Genomic DNA, 16,014 nt, shown 5'->3' on the forward strand with positions numbered 1-16,014 from the left:
CATTATAAACCCACTAGCGATAACCGGATTTAAATCAACAACTGTCTTTCGTGTCGCCAGGATATGCCACTGTACCAACATCCTGGTTCAAATATAACTCAGAACGTTGTAATAAAAGCTCCATATAGGCGAATTTTTATTTGATAAGCAATTTAGTTTTTAATAATGTTTCCTTAATACCCGATGTTTCGTATTATACCTAATTTTATTACATCCAGCAGCAGAGAAAATCAACACGATTTCCAGAACTATATCAAGGTACAAAGTAGACAGATTTGTTCAGGCATGAAGTTAGCGCAACTAGTAATTTTGGCACACTAACCAAGTTTTTTTGCATAAGATTTATTTAACTACTTGCGTATATTTATTGGTTTCCCTTTTTGTTGTAATATAAAGCCCGTTTTAATTAGATGAAATACCGTTTCTTATGTACACTGCCTTTCGTGATGTTATATACTGTTGTATGCAAATATAATGTTTATATTATGTTATAAAATAAATACACTTATAAAGTGTAAATAAATATAAAATTTCCCAAGGTTAGCCAATGCCGTTCTGGTTCTGATACGTTAAATTCAGCTGGCATTAAGCAGCAGTTTTGTAGTCAAGACCAAATCTTAAAAGTATTGACTTTGTAATATGGAAGAAAAATTGGATCATTTCTGTAACTAGATTTTAGTTACAAATTACACCAGTTCATTAAAACAATTTGTTTTGTGCGTCAGGCTAGCCATGAATGCGCAACACGCGGCCTGCGGGACAAAAAATGGACAAAAACTGGCCACAAATTTTATGTGTCCATCACGAAGTTCGTCAGAAAGCCTGTTTAACTATTATATCATACGAATGTTGTTTCTAACGGAATCATAGGAATTTGTGACATCTATCTTATTACGTGTAACACTGCAATTAAATCAAGTCCACTGCGGCAACCCCCATAGTTTGCGTCATAGCATGTGTTGTGCGACTTAGTGCCAATTTTAAATAAAATAAGACCCGTGAGACCATTTCTATACCTGTAGTTGAATTTAACTTGTTCGATTCACACTGAACGTGTTGTAATGAAAAACGTAGGCATTTAAAGCGTAATTTTTTTTTAATTTTGACGCTTTTGGTTTGGAGTAAAAAAATTCCGTTTTTAATTAATATCTCTAACCCTTAAAATCGTAATACATAACATTTATCACATAGAATATCACTTTGATACAGAGGAGAGTGAACCACGTAATATATAAAAAATACAATATTTAAGAATTTAATCTTACTTTAACATAATTGTATTTTGGCTTTATATTTGAAAATGCCGTATGTATGTTTACAAAGTAAGTAATGCCACGTTTTGCTATAGCCTCTGTCTACTTTATGGATGAAAGTATAATAACTTTCTTTTTGGAATAAAGAACATTTTTTTGCTGAAACACATGAAAATGAACAAGATTGACGTTACAAAGTTACGTCATAACGTGGGACCGTTCCATCTTACGTTCACCACTGTTCTAACACTAAACTTTTCGTTGGAGTATTTCATTTCCCCCTAAACGCGAATGGTGTATATAAATGGTTATAGCAACATGTGTCGCATGTGTTGTAAGAAATGCAAACTACAGCTTTTTCACTTTGTCCATAAACGGCCAATTGATGGTGGTTTTTAAAACGTTTAAAACTAAACGTCTTTAACGTATTTATTTTAATATATTCATATCCTGTTAATTTACGTTTAATATTAGGTCAAATTTTACCAAGGTAAATATTTTTTTGTACGTTTTCCATGCTGTAACTTTCTTTTAATGGGGTTGTTGATTTTTATGTTCGTCGATAAAAATAATGAAATTAGGTGGGCCAGAAAATTATTTTCCGATTTTTTTTGTTGCATTTTCTCTTTTAGCCAATTTTTATTTGAACAGAAGTTTTATTATAAATTCATGAAAGTACAAATTTAAATTCTGCGGTAGCATGTAGTGACGAGCATAACTATTGTTTGGATTTTTGGAATTGTTGTTAGTACATAATATTACACGTATTATTTTTAGGCCGTTTAATAGGAACTTATTTATATAGTGTAAATTCTTATTTTTTGATGTGCAAATATGTAAAATAGCTGGCACACCACGCTTCTAAAAGGTGTCGGGAGTCAACTTGCAAGGAAATATTTATTTCATTTCGGAAACGGCAACATGGTAAGTTCAGATAAGTTACGAGAAGTTGCATTAAATATTTCAGTTTCGGTAGGTTTAGCTAACTTTGTACAAATACTATCAGCCTTGCAGTTTGCTCGGGTTCACCAACATGCTACTACATTGACAGCACATCGGATCTATGCAAATTAGTTTTTTTTCATTTTTAACGCCTTGTAGCCCCGCAAGTTTAACAGCGTCGCTTGCCAATTGACGAGAAACTTGCGAGAACGAAACACATGTACTTACCCACGACGCACGTTTTCCAAGTCAAGTCTAATGAGAATCAATCGATCGCCCCAAGAAGCAAGAGGCCACGTCTGTTAGTGATATAATCTCGATTCGCCGACACTGACCAGGCTTTAATCGATGAATTATTTATTCCCGAGCGACGAAACAAATTTCAAACCAACACTGGAAGCTGCAGCAGGGCTTTGCTCGTTTTGTTGTTCGAAAAAAGACGACAAGTTTGCTCTGGTCGTGATTTGTTTGCCGGTTGTCCTTGCTGAATGCAAATGCGAATTAGGATTAATCAGCGTTTCAAGGACAGTTAATTGTATTAATTTGGCAATTTCCGAACAAAAACGGATTTTAACTTCACAGAATTTTTTATTTCGTGCAAGTTTAAAAAAGATTTCTTGTTTCAAGATAGCATAGCAAAGGTAATTTGATAAGAATGCTTTCAACTGGAAGTTTGATGTTTAAAATTTATTGTTTTTTTTTAATTATTGATCAATTGAGTTTAGTTATTGCTGTTAGAAAGTAGTCAATTTTATATATGGCCATTTTGCTTCCTTGATCATGTAACTATTTTTTTGGCATTTTCTTGGCAATCAAAAAATGCTTGCTTTTTTGTTCAGTCTTAAAGTTTAATTTGGATCGACAACAAGTTTAATTTGACTTAGTCAACATAAGTTTACCCGATTCGAAACCAGCTGGCCATCTAACTAGCTGTTTTGATTTTTAGAAGGGGGAGTCATTTCGTACATAATATTTTGTTGATAGGTATTAATTGTTTCATAGGCATTTTTGGTTGATGAATATTTTAAATTTTGCCAAATTGTTTACACTAAAGATATTTTTGCAAATTAAAGCATGAAAATATAAAAAAAATACATGTTGTCATCGTGCGCATATTTACATCAGCTTCCACCAGAACTGCGGAGTCTTAGCCGAAATTGTGACTCGGGACTCGGAACTTGACGGAAGCGGTTAATCTGGAATGAGGTTTTGGGTTTGGGGCACGGTTTTGTTTTCTAAGCCATTGTTGTTAAAAAGGAGTCGGGCTAGAGTTGTAAACGACTATGTAGCCCTTGGTTTAAGTTACGTAGAATAATTCTAAGTTTGCCTTGCAGCACGCCATGTTACAGCGCGGAGGAGGCACAAGTGGCAAGAGAACTAACATAAACTTTCGTGGGTGGTCAAAACAGGACACTTGTAAATCGGACCAACGTGACCTTCGGTTGGTTTGAGAATTTTATATAAACACTACATGCTTTCTGTTTATATTACGTTTATTTTGCTTCTACTAGATTTGACCTCATGTAACGCTATAATTTTCTTTTAAAAGCTAATCATCAGGCTTAATTGTTTATGTATAAACTGTTTATTAATTGCTACCAATACATTTGCTTATGGTTTAAATCAATTGCGCATCTGATAATATCTAATTTACATGATGGGTAATCCAAAAAGTTAACTTGCTCTTTCTCAATGTTGTTATTCCGACAAAAAAATGCCTTATGTTATACAACTTTCAAAATTCCAATTTTGCTTAAGGTAAACATAAGTTTGTATCAACGTAGGCGACGGTCGCCAACACTTATATTTTCCTAAACATGTGGCCGCAGGTTGTGCACCCATGAGCTAAACCCTTGTCGCGCACAACCATAGACGTCATTGACGTAGGCAATTCTACGCTCCATTAGGAAATCAATCGCAAACCGTTACGCTGCTTGCTAAGACCAAGTTTTTACTGCTGCTGAAAGTATATTACATAGATTTAAAAGCACTAAATCTAAAACCTAATCGCATAAAACATTTTGGTGAATTTGCTGCACACATTTCTAAAGCATATGGTTGTTAAATGTGTCTATTTGACGTTCGAACCCTTTGAGACGAACATAAGTTTCCATGCCAAAACAAAAACATCTAAAATTGTACAAAATCGAAACTTAGTTTTAAATCGCCAATTCAGTGAGTAAAAAAAATGCAACCTTCCTGTATTTTCAAACGGCTAGATGTATTAAGCAAACTTTTTGCTGTACGTCCATTAAAGTCTGATTTAAGTTATTGTTTAGAACTTAATGCTGTTTGTAGTATTAATTTGGCGAACATAGCGTGCTGTTCACAACCTGTAATTGAAAACAATTCTAACGAATGAATTTTTTATAATTTGAGAATGCGACTATGCGCGAGAACGTAAGTGCAGGAAACTGCGAATATGTAGCGAGTAGGGTTGGTTGGAATATTTTTTTATTTTGGGAATCCGGGATAACGGATATATCCGAATAGTTGTAATTTAGCCTAGTCCCAGTCGGTTAACCGGTTTAAAAAAATCAATTATTATTTTTAGACTATCGATCTTTAGCAATTTACGTTAATAGACGATTGGAAAATCACCTGACAGTAACAGTTTATTTGTAAACACAGTTTATTTATTTTATAAACGTAAGCATAACCCATTAAATGTCGAATCTCATAAACGTGATGCTTTATGAGCCACAATGACACAAGATAAAAATGGGGATATAAAGTTTGAATTAAGTAAGCTGCTCAACATTAGGCAAGCTAATATCATTTAACTCATCATTAACATTATTTAACTGCGAAAATTTAGTAGACCTAGACCTCCTTATTGGACAAAATTAACCGAAAACGTTACGTATATATCCGGTTAACCAGTAAAATTATAGCCGGATAGTACAAAAAAAAAACTCGGTTAAAACAGCTATCCGGATAGTACAACCCTAGTCGTGGGGCCTATTGTTTACGAATGAACGAAATGTTTGCGTTGCAACGATTTATTTCATATTTGTTCGCCTACCACTCTAACATGAAAATCTGATGTTGATGAATGTAGCGAGTCAAGGCATAAAGTTTACCGGATATTTTTTAATCATATCGTTTGCTTTTACAACGTTGCAGGGGATCCGTCATCAAGACATCCAAACTACCAAACCTTACACAACGCCGATCCAAGTTCCTGGCACGGTTGGTTGACGATATAAACCGACATCCACAGCTTCGGCCAAGCGTTTGCACTATTATAACCGGCATCATATTCCTGCTCTGCGCAGCAGTTATCGTGGCCGTTCCCTTCATACGAGAACGAGTTCCCACTTGGGTTTACGCTTCTGGCCTCGCTTTATCCTCGTTTGTTGTGATTTGCGGGATGATTTTGTTTTGTAGACAGTCGCTGATTGTCAAACAGCACGTAAAGCGATCGCGGCATGTTGCAGTTAAGCTGATGCCACTCTCGCGATTAAACAACGCTGTAAAAGAAGACCTAATAATAGAAGATAAATGTAACGGAAAGGATTCAACTGTACCTGTACCCAAGGACGATAATTTACAAAGGCAACTTTTGGATAAGCGTTATGCATATTCTTTATCGAAACATCGGCGAAAGCTGCCGAGCTCTCCACAATGGCGGCAGTCACACAGTTTTCAAGAAGATCGGAGATATTTGCGACAAATTAACTGTCATGGGCTTCTTGAAACGAAACCGAATGACTTGGCTTTCTTTTCCTCTGAGCCAGATCTCCACGTCATTGGTACCAAAACCTCTTCGCTGGAACGTGATTGTAGACCAAAAAACACGGCGCAACTGGCTGTTCCAGCAAGAACAAACTTCACTCGAGCACATACTCTGCCACAGAGCGGTGAAGAAATTAGGGCGCTCGCTATTCGACTGGAAACAGCTGATCAGATATTTCAGGTCTTTCACGACCCGCTCTTGTACACCTCGATAACACGATTGAAATTTAAATGCGACCATGAGTTCTGACCGGTATTTTTGTAAACCGTATGGCGTAAAAGCGAACAAAAGTCATTGAACTAATTGTTTGTCATACATAATGGCGTCAGTGGTCTATGAAGGATGGGGTAAGGTAAATGGTACCGGGCCCGGAAAAGCACTTCAGACTGGCATCTAAAAACCACACTTTAAAGTGCAGTAACTTAATTTTTGGGTTGATGCTAAAATTTTGGTTTATAGTAACTTTGGCACATAGTGCCGCACGAGTTTGCACTTGATTGTAAATTTTTTTTCGCAAAAAGCCAGTGTACACCAATCATTTACCGCCATTTATATTTTTACAATATAGAGAGGTAGCTGCATTTAAGGACACATTTTAATAAGCTTAATTAAATGCGGGCCTATAAAGGTAGCAAACAGGTAAAAATACCAAGTTAAAAAAGTGTTGTAATTAATACGTTTCACACATACGTTTGAAATATGGACTTTCTGGTTGCAATTATCAATATGTGGCCGTGCTTTGAAAGTGAATACCGCTGAAATGGTATTATTTACTTTATTAACTCATGTTGATTGACATTATCCTATCGAGCATATGTGGGTTAAACTGTTTACTGTTTCTTAAATACGTTGCAAAGATAAGTTCATTGACAATTCTAAAACGTAGCGACATGCCAAGCTAAGTTTACAGTTTTCTAATTTTTCATGTTATACCTATCTAGAACGGTTGTTATATTTATTTTAACTTTTATGGTTAATACTGACCTTATTATAAGCTATTATAATTTTGCATTAATGTAATTTTGTATTAATTGAAGTGATATACGTGTAACCTTTGTTTCCTGGAAATAGAAGAAATAGAATGATTTACTCATTGACAAAAGTTGTATGCAAGTACACTGTCAGAACGGTGTTTAAATTTGAACACCAAAACGGTCTAATCACGTTTAAAATCTAAACACTTAAACACCTAATTTAAACACCTTTGTGTTTAATTTGAATTTTGATGTTTAAATTCTAAACACCTGAACGATTTTATGCTAAACACCTGATATTTTGACGTGTTTAACAACGAATATTGGGAGATTTTAAGCACAATTAACGATTTTAAACACGTTGACGATTAAACACTTGATATTTTAACACGTTGATTGTGAGACATGTTTAGTTCGATACATTCTTGCAAAGTTCTAGCTTAGGCCATTTATGTTGATGTGATGAGACGTTGTTGAGAGAGGTATTGTTATTTTAAAGCACTGAGCGGTTGTTTTATGTACGATTGCGTCTATCGATTTCGTCAAATATTTAACAAGTTAACATATATGGCCGTAACAGATCACAATAAACAAAATTACTTAAATCATGGTTTCCTAACTTAACATCTGTTCGGCCTATTTGGCATTATGTTAAAATAATAAATATACGGGTTAGTGTGCTTAACGCGCCATTAAATCCAATATATGATTTCATTAATGTAGCTTGCCTATAGCTTTATACCAAAGTACAAAGCGAAGCTGTGCGGTTTTGTGCCGCCATGACCTACTTAAATTGGGCCAGCAATGAAAATACGCGCGATGAAAACAATCTACGGCACGGATTTTTTCTAGAGAAAAGCTGTATCGCCATGAAGCTTGTATATTTTTCAAGAATAAATTGTTTGACATATGACGAACAGTAAGTATTCTTTATTAAGTGTTCTATTTACGATATAATTTAACTAATTATAGTAATTATCTTTTGTTTTAAAACAATTTTCTGTGTCATATAAAGTTCATTCAATAAATAAAGTTATAAGGTATTTGAAATTGATTCGGTCCGCTGAACAACGCACTGGCCTGTGACGAACGCGGGATATTGAAACGTCAAACAGAGAAAATGCTTAGAACTTTTACAAGTTATACATTACAGTTAAAGCCGGTTTTGCGTGTATTTGGCTTTGGAGTTACTAACATTTATGTTAAACAAATACTATAAAGTGTATAGTGGTGACATATATACTTTAATTTGCTTTTTGATAAATGTGTAGTAATAATGTTTTATTAGCTGTGCAAGACTGTCAGGTTTAGAATCTAAAATGTATGTTACAAAAGCCTTGTCTTGGAAAACGAAGTAACTGAATTTGGATTTTTGTTTCAGAATTTTAGGTATTTCATTCATAAATCCAAAAGCAATGAAAGTTGTAAAAGACTATTTCGTGATGATTTGTTGCTTTACACTTTATGAAAGGATTAAATTAAATGAATCATTCAAGGTTTGTATGTTTTTTTATCCTAAATAGAAATTTAATTTTTCTGTTAAACAATCAAGTATGCTTTTAACAATTTAATAATATTAAATATACTAAGATTACACTGCTTTGTTTCAGGGCAATCAATGACAGCCAACCGATTGCTCTTTTCGACTTCAAAAATTACTTGCTTTATGGACGATTAAGGTTAAAAATGTAAGTAAATTTTACTTACATATTTTACATTAATATAGTTTATTCACATTTGGTTTTTATTTCGTATGTAGCGGCCAGAGAGGAGAACAAAATTGACTAATATATAAGTTTTTGCTTAGAACCTTTCATCATAGAATATGTAAAAAAATATGGTAAATATTATTCCAACATTTTCACCAATTTTGATGTTTTTTCAATCTCTATAAAATTTCTGAGGTACTTTGATATGTGTTTTAGCTTTAATTTATCATTTCCATTGTTTATATCTTACATTGAAGCTTTAAATGTGAAATTTAATCTGTAGTACTTTGGAATGCTTCTGGCCCTTTAATAAATTATATAGTTTACATAACTTTTTTATTTATTTACAGGAATTTTAACTGCAAAGTGTAAGATGGGAAAATAAAAGTCTGTGAAAAAGTTCAAGTGGAAATCAACAAAAGAGTATAGATCAGAAGGTAAAAAAACTCAAATTTTCTTTTTCTTAATCTTAAGTTCATTTATCCAATTTTTAAATTTGTGGTAAATACATTTAATTTGCATGTGTTGTGTCTAATGTTTGGTCTGCATATCCCAGTAATGGGCAACTTTTGTGGGTTAGATTGTGTATCACTAGTTTAAGCACAAATTTCAATAGCACATAATGTCCAATACAATAATCTGGAACACATATTACCTTTTTCTATGAAATTATTTAATGATTTAATTTGTTTTCAAAGTAGGGTGAACCTTTTTTTAATTTTTGTGGGTTATGAAGATATCAATTACAATAAAAATGAACTTGTTTCGCAATCATTGCACTGTCATTCAGGTAAAGTGTAACATAAATAATACATTCCTCAATGCTATGCTTAAAGAATGCATTGCCACAAACTTAGTACAAGTCATAATAATATGTTTTTGTGGTGGTTAATGACAGACTAAAACATATTTTTATGACATGACTTGTAGTGGTTCTAGTCGGTAACTTGAAAATTTTACTATGTTTAGCAAGTAAAAAAAAAAGTTGCTCAGTGACAGTGTATAATTTAATTATTGCAGTATATTATATTGATCTAAATTTTATTTTTTAGGCAGCCATGCTCAACTCATCTTATAGAAAAGCTCTTCAAGGCCTTAATTGGGCAAACCTTTGTAGGCACAGCAGCATTTCTGCATTTGTATATTAGTGGATGGAACGGACATTAAATTTGTGAAAGAACAACACTTGTTGAACAAATTGTTTAGTTATAGTTTCATTGATATTCAAGCCTGTTAATATACACAGGATTTAAGTTATCCACCCTGTTGCTCTGTGTTTATATGTTTTAAACCACCTAATTAAGGCCCCACCTTGAAAATTTGCCAAGCATAGCAATTATAAATATTATAATAAAATATCTCCTTTTTCTGTGTTTTTTTAACTTTTTCTGTTTTTTTTACTGTTTATCACATACACAGTTTTGTTTGCATTAACGCCTTCATTGTATTTAACATGCGATATTTATACTACTACTAAATATGGTTTTAAACAACCCACTAAAGACCCCACCTTGAAAATTTTGCCAAGTATAGAAATTATAAATATTAAAACATATATATCTTTTTTTGTTGTTTTTATTTACTTTTTCTCTTTTGTAATTTTTGTTGCAGATATATTTTTGTTTGCGTAAACACTTTCATTGTATCCAATTCCAACATGTTATTTTGTGTATTATATATGTTTTCCGTTTTCCTACTTCTTTTCATTTCTAATATAAGCTCTTCAATTTTTAATGTATAGTTTTCTTTTCCAAGTTTTGCATTTTTCGAAACTTTCACTGTGTTAAGCTTTTTGTGTTGTTTTTCACCTTTTTCGCGCAATAAAATGGTTTACCCAATGAAATTTTGTGGAATTGATTTGGAAACACTGAATACTAGCATTAAACACCTGACCGAATAAACGGCAAAACGTCTAAACACCTGAAATTCAAACACGTTTATTTTTAAACATGTTACATTTTCGCCCATTTCAGGTGTTTAATTTTGGTGTTTAATCGAATGACAGTGATAATTAATTCGTTTTCGGCCATGTTCAATTTTTTACATATATACTATAATTTCATAACGCTATGTCTACTGCTACTTTAAAGCTTAAAACATGCTACCAACTTTTCTTAACATTGCCCCCTGACATTACACTCATGACTACATGAATTGTTGCGAAATTCAATAGACAAAACACACGTGTTATGTCTGGATCCACTCGTCCAAGCAGACTTGGACAACTAGATTTATTTTAGCTTTTTAAATTTAGATTAGAAATAAGATTAAAGCATTTCAGTTTTTCCAAATTAGATTATAATTATAATTAGATCATTTTGAGTTTTCTCAAAGATTAGAATTAGCATTACCGAATTATTAAAAAAAAACGAATTTGAACTAGAATTGCATTCGATTTTTCACAATTAATTTCATTTAAATCTAGGAGTATTCTAATAAGAAATTTAAGTAAATATATGTGATTTATGTAGTCTTATTTTGATGCCTTTTAGCATAGAATATGCTTTTCAGACTGGCAAAATTACGTCCAACCAAAGCGTTTGAATTGAAATTCTTTGTTTTGAATGAGAGAAGAAAAATGCCGTTGGACAAAGTAGCATTTTGGTTAAAACCCGAATTCGATAAGAACTAGAATTAGAGCGAACATGCAATTCGCCAATTAGTTTAGAATTAGCATTAGCCGCATTTTCATTGAATCAGAAAACTAGGATTATCTAGAAGTCTGCATCCAAGTGGTTTTCGATAAAAACGAAAATGACAACGAGTAGGGTGCGAACTGTAGCCTGTAGGTCGCACAACAATAGCAATGGTGAAGGTTGCAATTTTAATTAGGAAAGTATCATGAGAATATAATGAAAGCTAGACTGTAATACATTGTTACTCAATCTTTTTTAGCTTCTCACCGTACTGAAAATAAAACAATTAAATGTAAACTTTCCACAATCTACCTTGCGACACGGCTGTTACACCATAATTGATTCCAATTTGCCCTCGCCGTTATAGGTACTGTACCTATAAACAGCTTGATATTGAATTTTGTTGTTATGTCATTTGCACATAGCGAAACATCTCTCCTAACGAATTTTGTTAAATAAATTAGATGTGAAATAACTGTTTTCCGGAGATTGTCCTAACTGTTTACCGCAATATTGGATTTTTACCATATGTGATGCCCTTGTTAAACTCGTAATTGTATTTGCGAAAGCGTGTTTAGTCAGCATTTCAACAATATAATGAAATTTAGTCTTCAAAGTTACACATTAATTTAGTGGTTCTTAACCAGGGTTCGATCAAACCCCTTTGGTCGACAAATATGTTTCAAGGTTCGTCGAGAACGTCCTCTGAAACATAAAAGCTATTATTTCAAGCTAAATTCGAATCTTTTTTATGTGGCAAGGTGTCACGTAACGTTATAAATTGAAAGTTTGGCCAATTTAACGTATATAAATACAAGTTTATAATTTGATTATGCCCAGTTTCAGTTGCTAGAACAGGGGTCGGCAACCTTTTTCTAGTCGCGGGCCAAAACCAAACTCAGAAAGGTCTCTGCGGGCCGCACAAAATGATAACTGAAAATTGTGTTATTAACATTTTAGAGCAACTGTGAATCAGGCGGGCCTCGGATTGTCCTTTTCGCACTTAAAAACGTGTTTATTTAAACTTAATGAGGCAGTAAAGTGTTGGCGCAAAGCGTGAAAAAAAGCGTTTGTTTGGTTCAAAATTCGAGTTCACACGTCGTCATCCATACTACTAATAAAAAATTGTAATAAAACTACTTTGGGGAAGGCGATAACATTTTAAGTTAAGAAAGCTCAGTGTTTGTAAACGTTTTTAAGTGAAGGAAGAACTAGCGAGCGAAGCGAGCGCGATTTTTTTTTGGTATACCTGCATTTCTTTTAAATTCTTGCAAGTTTTTATTACATTGCCGAAAATAAAAAATGTTAAAAAAGATATGTCCAATATTTTTGAATATGTTTTCCGCGACGCACTTCAGCTGTCCACCGCGCAACGGTCAAGAAGTGCTGATCTAGTTGAAAAGACAGCATCCAAAACGTAAACAAACCGGACGTAGAAAGATCATTCGCGCGAAGCGCGAACGTTTTTCGCACTTATATAGTTAAAATAGTCAAAAGGTATTTGAAATAGTGTCTAATTTGTCAAAGAGTCGGCGGGGCGGATGAAATACATCGGCGGGCCGGATCCGGCCCGCGGGCCGTAGGTTGCCGACCCCTGTGCTAGAAGGAAGAAACGAATACTGAGCGAAAATTTGGGGTTCGACGAAAGCTTGCAGAATAACATAGGGGTTCGACAGGTTGCCAAAGGTTAAGAACCGCTGCATTAATTGATCAATTGTCACTGATTAACAAATTAGAACCGCCAGTATAGGTCAGACAAAAATATAAAAGGTTCTTTTTAAATATTGATAAGATATACTCTATGCACAAAAAATATGGAGTTTATAAAACGTTAAAATCAACGTTTACGGCATATATATTAAAAAAATGGTAGTTAACAGTTGCGATTCTATGTAAACTGCGAACGCTATATTGTTCGCCAACCCATAAGTCGCGACCGGTATTGTTGAATCACCGACTGCGAGGGTCTACATTATTAGATTTATTGAAGTTGATTCTGAGCAAAATTTATCCCAAATTTGCGGATATTGCTAAAGCAACAAACAAAATACATGACTCACATCAATTATATTAGAATATATTAATTGTATTATCGTATACAATGAAAGATAACCTACACACATATGTGTTAACATCGATGTAGTCCTTCGCATTCGGTGATTCTGCAATGACTTTCGGTGTGCTATTTGTGTATTTTTCAAATCTACAAAAAAGATTTTGCGTCATCAAAACTTCGCTGTTATACCATACGATTTACAGTTAGGTCGCCGCGAAAAAGGGGTTAAGAAACACTGCTTTACGTTATTAAGGTGTTAAGACTTGATTGTCGGGTTCGTAGAAAGGATTGCTGTCTCCGACAGACGATCCCAAGCCCAAGCCTGGGCCTTGTACATTTGTAGTAGTGCTACTGGTGAAGCTATCCATTGTCAGAGTGCGACGGGCAAATGACGATTCCACTGCCACACGTTTACGAATCCCGTTGTTGCACAAGTATGCAACTATGCCGAGTTGCACGATAAAGAAGAAAGAAAATCCCACACCCAGAGCGATGTAGAGTCCCTTCAAAAGTCGATGTACTTCCTTGGAGAAACATATAGCTACAGATTATCTGGTTATATGCATTATAGACAATCCAAGTTACAAAATACAAAATCCTATCTGATTCTAGATCATATAAGTTCGAATATCGGCTTGTATTGACTAATTATTTGATTTGTCAACGTGGATAGTTTTGTTTTACTATTTTTGAGATGTGGCAACAATCTAATTATTCAACCTAAAACACGTCTATTTTTGTCGTCTAACAATGGGGTGTCCGAATTTCAAGCCTTACTGCAATTTGAACATCCACAAGTGCATTAACGTCGACCTCATCTAGACATTGCTGCATTAAATCTTCGCCGTAAGAGAGGAGACTCTCCTCGATAAACTCCAACATGTCATCCGCATCGGGAATTTGTTGACTATTTTGAACAACGTATGAGCGGGGTTGGTGAAAGAGAGGACGGTCGTGCTGTAAAACAGCTTTGGGTATTTGGGGATTCATACCACTTCCGCTCGCATACCTTCAAATCACGTTAAACTTTTTTAGGCAAAAGTAACATATTAAATATTTTTGAATTATAATAAACTGTATTGGGTTTGAAACGAAAAAAGAGTTTGTTCAGGTAGATTTATTAACAAAAGTAAGTTAGTGTTGGGGTAAATGATTTAAAAATTAAGTTGTTATGCGAAGTGGACAGTAAATCACTCTGTTAAAATATATCCGCAAATTAATCAAAGTAGCGTCCGGCCTATGAAGTTTAGCACATCAAGCCTATTGGGTTTCACCGAAAGATAACAATTGGCATGTATTCTAGTGTAGGTTACAGCAATTTGTTTAACATTACTACTGAATAAAATGTGTTGCAGCGACGCATGCCGGTTAAATTTGTCAACGTAGGCCTAATTATAGCGTTTTCGCTAAATGGTAAAGAGCTAAATAGTTCAACTCGATTTTATTATTTTGCTGGGCTGGTTTGGCTAAACCAGTCAGTCGACAACAGATCAGCTATAATCAGTAACGCAGTCGTTTTGTGTAATATTATATTCACTCAGTGGCTATCGAAAGATTAATTATATTGCAATATTTTCACGACGTGTTTTTCGTCGCTATGAGCTGTAGGCTATTCATGCACAGTTATGCTGGGGGCAGTAAAATAAATTTCACAATTTGACAATTGGCCCTTTGAAATGCCGTGGCAGTTGGTTCAGAATCAATTTAGTGGTTTCAGATATTACGGAGGCCATTGACTTTCCTGTTGTCAGTTTAAATACACAAATGTTAGAGTAACTGTCGTACAGAAATTTTTGACTTATTTTTCCAGCACTAAAATTCATTGGGTTACTGCAATATTTTGGGAAGTAAAGGGGATTGCAGTCGAAAAAGTTTGACAATGCTCGAGCCCCCTTAAAAAGTCCCTATTCAAGAAATGTGGGCGTACTTTATATAAGATATATGCTATATTTATAAAAAGAATTAGTGGTCTGTATAATAATTTTATTCAAACTTAAACCGTGAACACAACACCGTTTTTTTATTTCGATACTAGATATTTAGAGACATATTAGTAGTTAAACAAAAATATGCCCAGGTTATTTCGCCTGTGATGGACAGCGTATACCTATAACTTTCCTAGTATCGCACTAGTAACAATATAAACGAAATTTGGTGTAGATCCGAATCAACATTTTAAGAGATAACAAGATGAAATTGTTTGCAGCTATATGCACGATATACAGAAAATTAAAATATGTTTTCTTACAGCAAATTACGATTACTAAGGTCGGTCGTGTTGGTGAACAATCCACGGCCAATAATTCCAAGCATGCAAGCACAGGCAATAAATGTTTTGTTGAAGTTCATTTTTGGCATGTGGTCCTGTAAATGTAGTGTCATAAAACAAGTGAAATCACAAAAAAGCAAAAGCCTGCACTTTTCCGGTATTCGACTGGTTGAAACATGGCTAAATATTCTCCAATGTCGATTTTATACCTTGTGGGTTGTTCAAGTTTTCATACTATGTAACTGACAGCTAAGCGCAGCACTTAAATCCCACCACAACAATCAAAATAGTTTAACTTACTCAATATTTAGCTACAACTAACCTTCTACCTAAGTGAATACGCAACCTTGATATTTAATACAAACAGGAACATACGCAGCCATGGGTTTTCGATTGGATCTATACATGGTATTTCCTGTAAAATCTTGCTTTCAAT

The 16,014-nt window shown here is 34.2% G+C and overlaps 2 protein-coding genes across 2 annotated transcripts; one reads left to right on the forward strand and one right to left on the reverse strand.

The window, feature by feature from the left end:
- Window positions 1-2,036: 2,036 nt before the first annotated feature.
- LOC146145171 (uncharacterized) lies at window positions 2,037-10,525 on the forward strand. The gene is made up of 6 exons (XM_083389628.1): window positions 2,037-2,177; window positions 3,530-3,636; window positions 5,322-8,404; window positions 8,519-8,596; window positions 8,968-9,054; window positions 9,670-10,525. The coding sequence occupies exons 1-3, from the start codon at window positions 2,175-2,177 to the stop codon at window positions 6,181-6,183; spliced, it is 972 nt and encodes a 323-aa protein (XP_083245754.1). The 5' UTR covers window positions 2,037-2,174; the 3' UTR covers window positions 6,184-8,404; window positions 8,519-8,596; window positions 8,968-9,054; window positions 9,670-10,525.
- A 1,490-nt stretch (window positions 10,526-12,015) lies between these two features.
- Window positions 12,016-15,668, reverse strand: LOC146145172 (uncharacterized). Its single transcript, XM_083390279.1, has 3 exons — window positions 15,558-15,668; window positions 14,087-14,318; window positions 12,016-13,833 (listed from the first exon to the last, which is right to left on the reverse strand). The coding sequence occupies exons 1-3, from the start codon at window positions 15,665-15,667 to the stop codon at window positions 13,558-13,560; spliced, it is 618 nt and encodes a 205-aa protein (XP_083246405.1). The 5' UTR covers window position 15,668; the 3' UTR covers window positions 12,016-13,557.
- Window positions 15,669-16,014: the final 346 nt, after the last annotated feature.

Source organism: Ascidiella aspersa, chromosome 5, assembly GCF_963924565.1.
Source record: "Ascidiella aspersa chromosome 5, kaAscAspe10.2, whole genome shotgun sequence".
Taxonomy (NCBI): Eukaryota; Metazoa; Chordata; class Ascidiacea; order Phlebobranchia; family Ascidiidae; genus Ascidiella; species Ascidiella aspersa.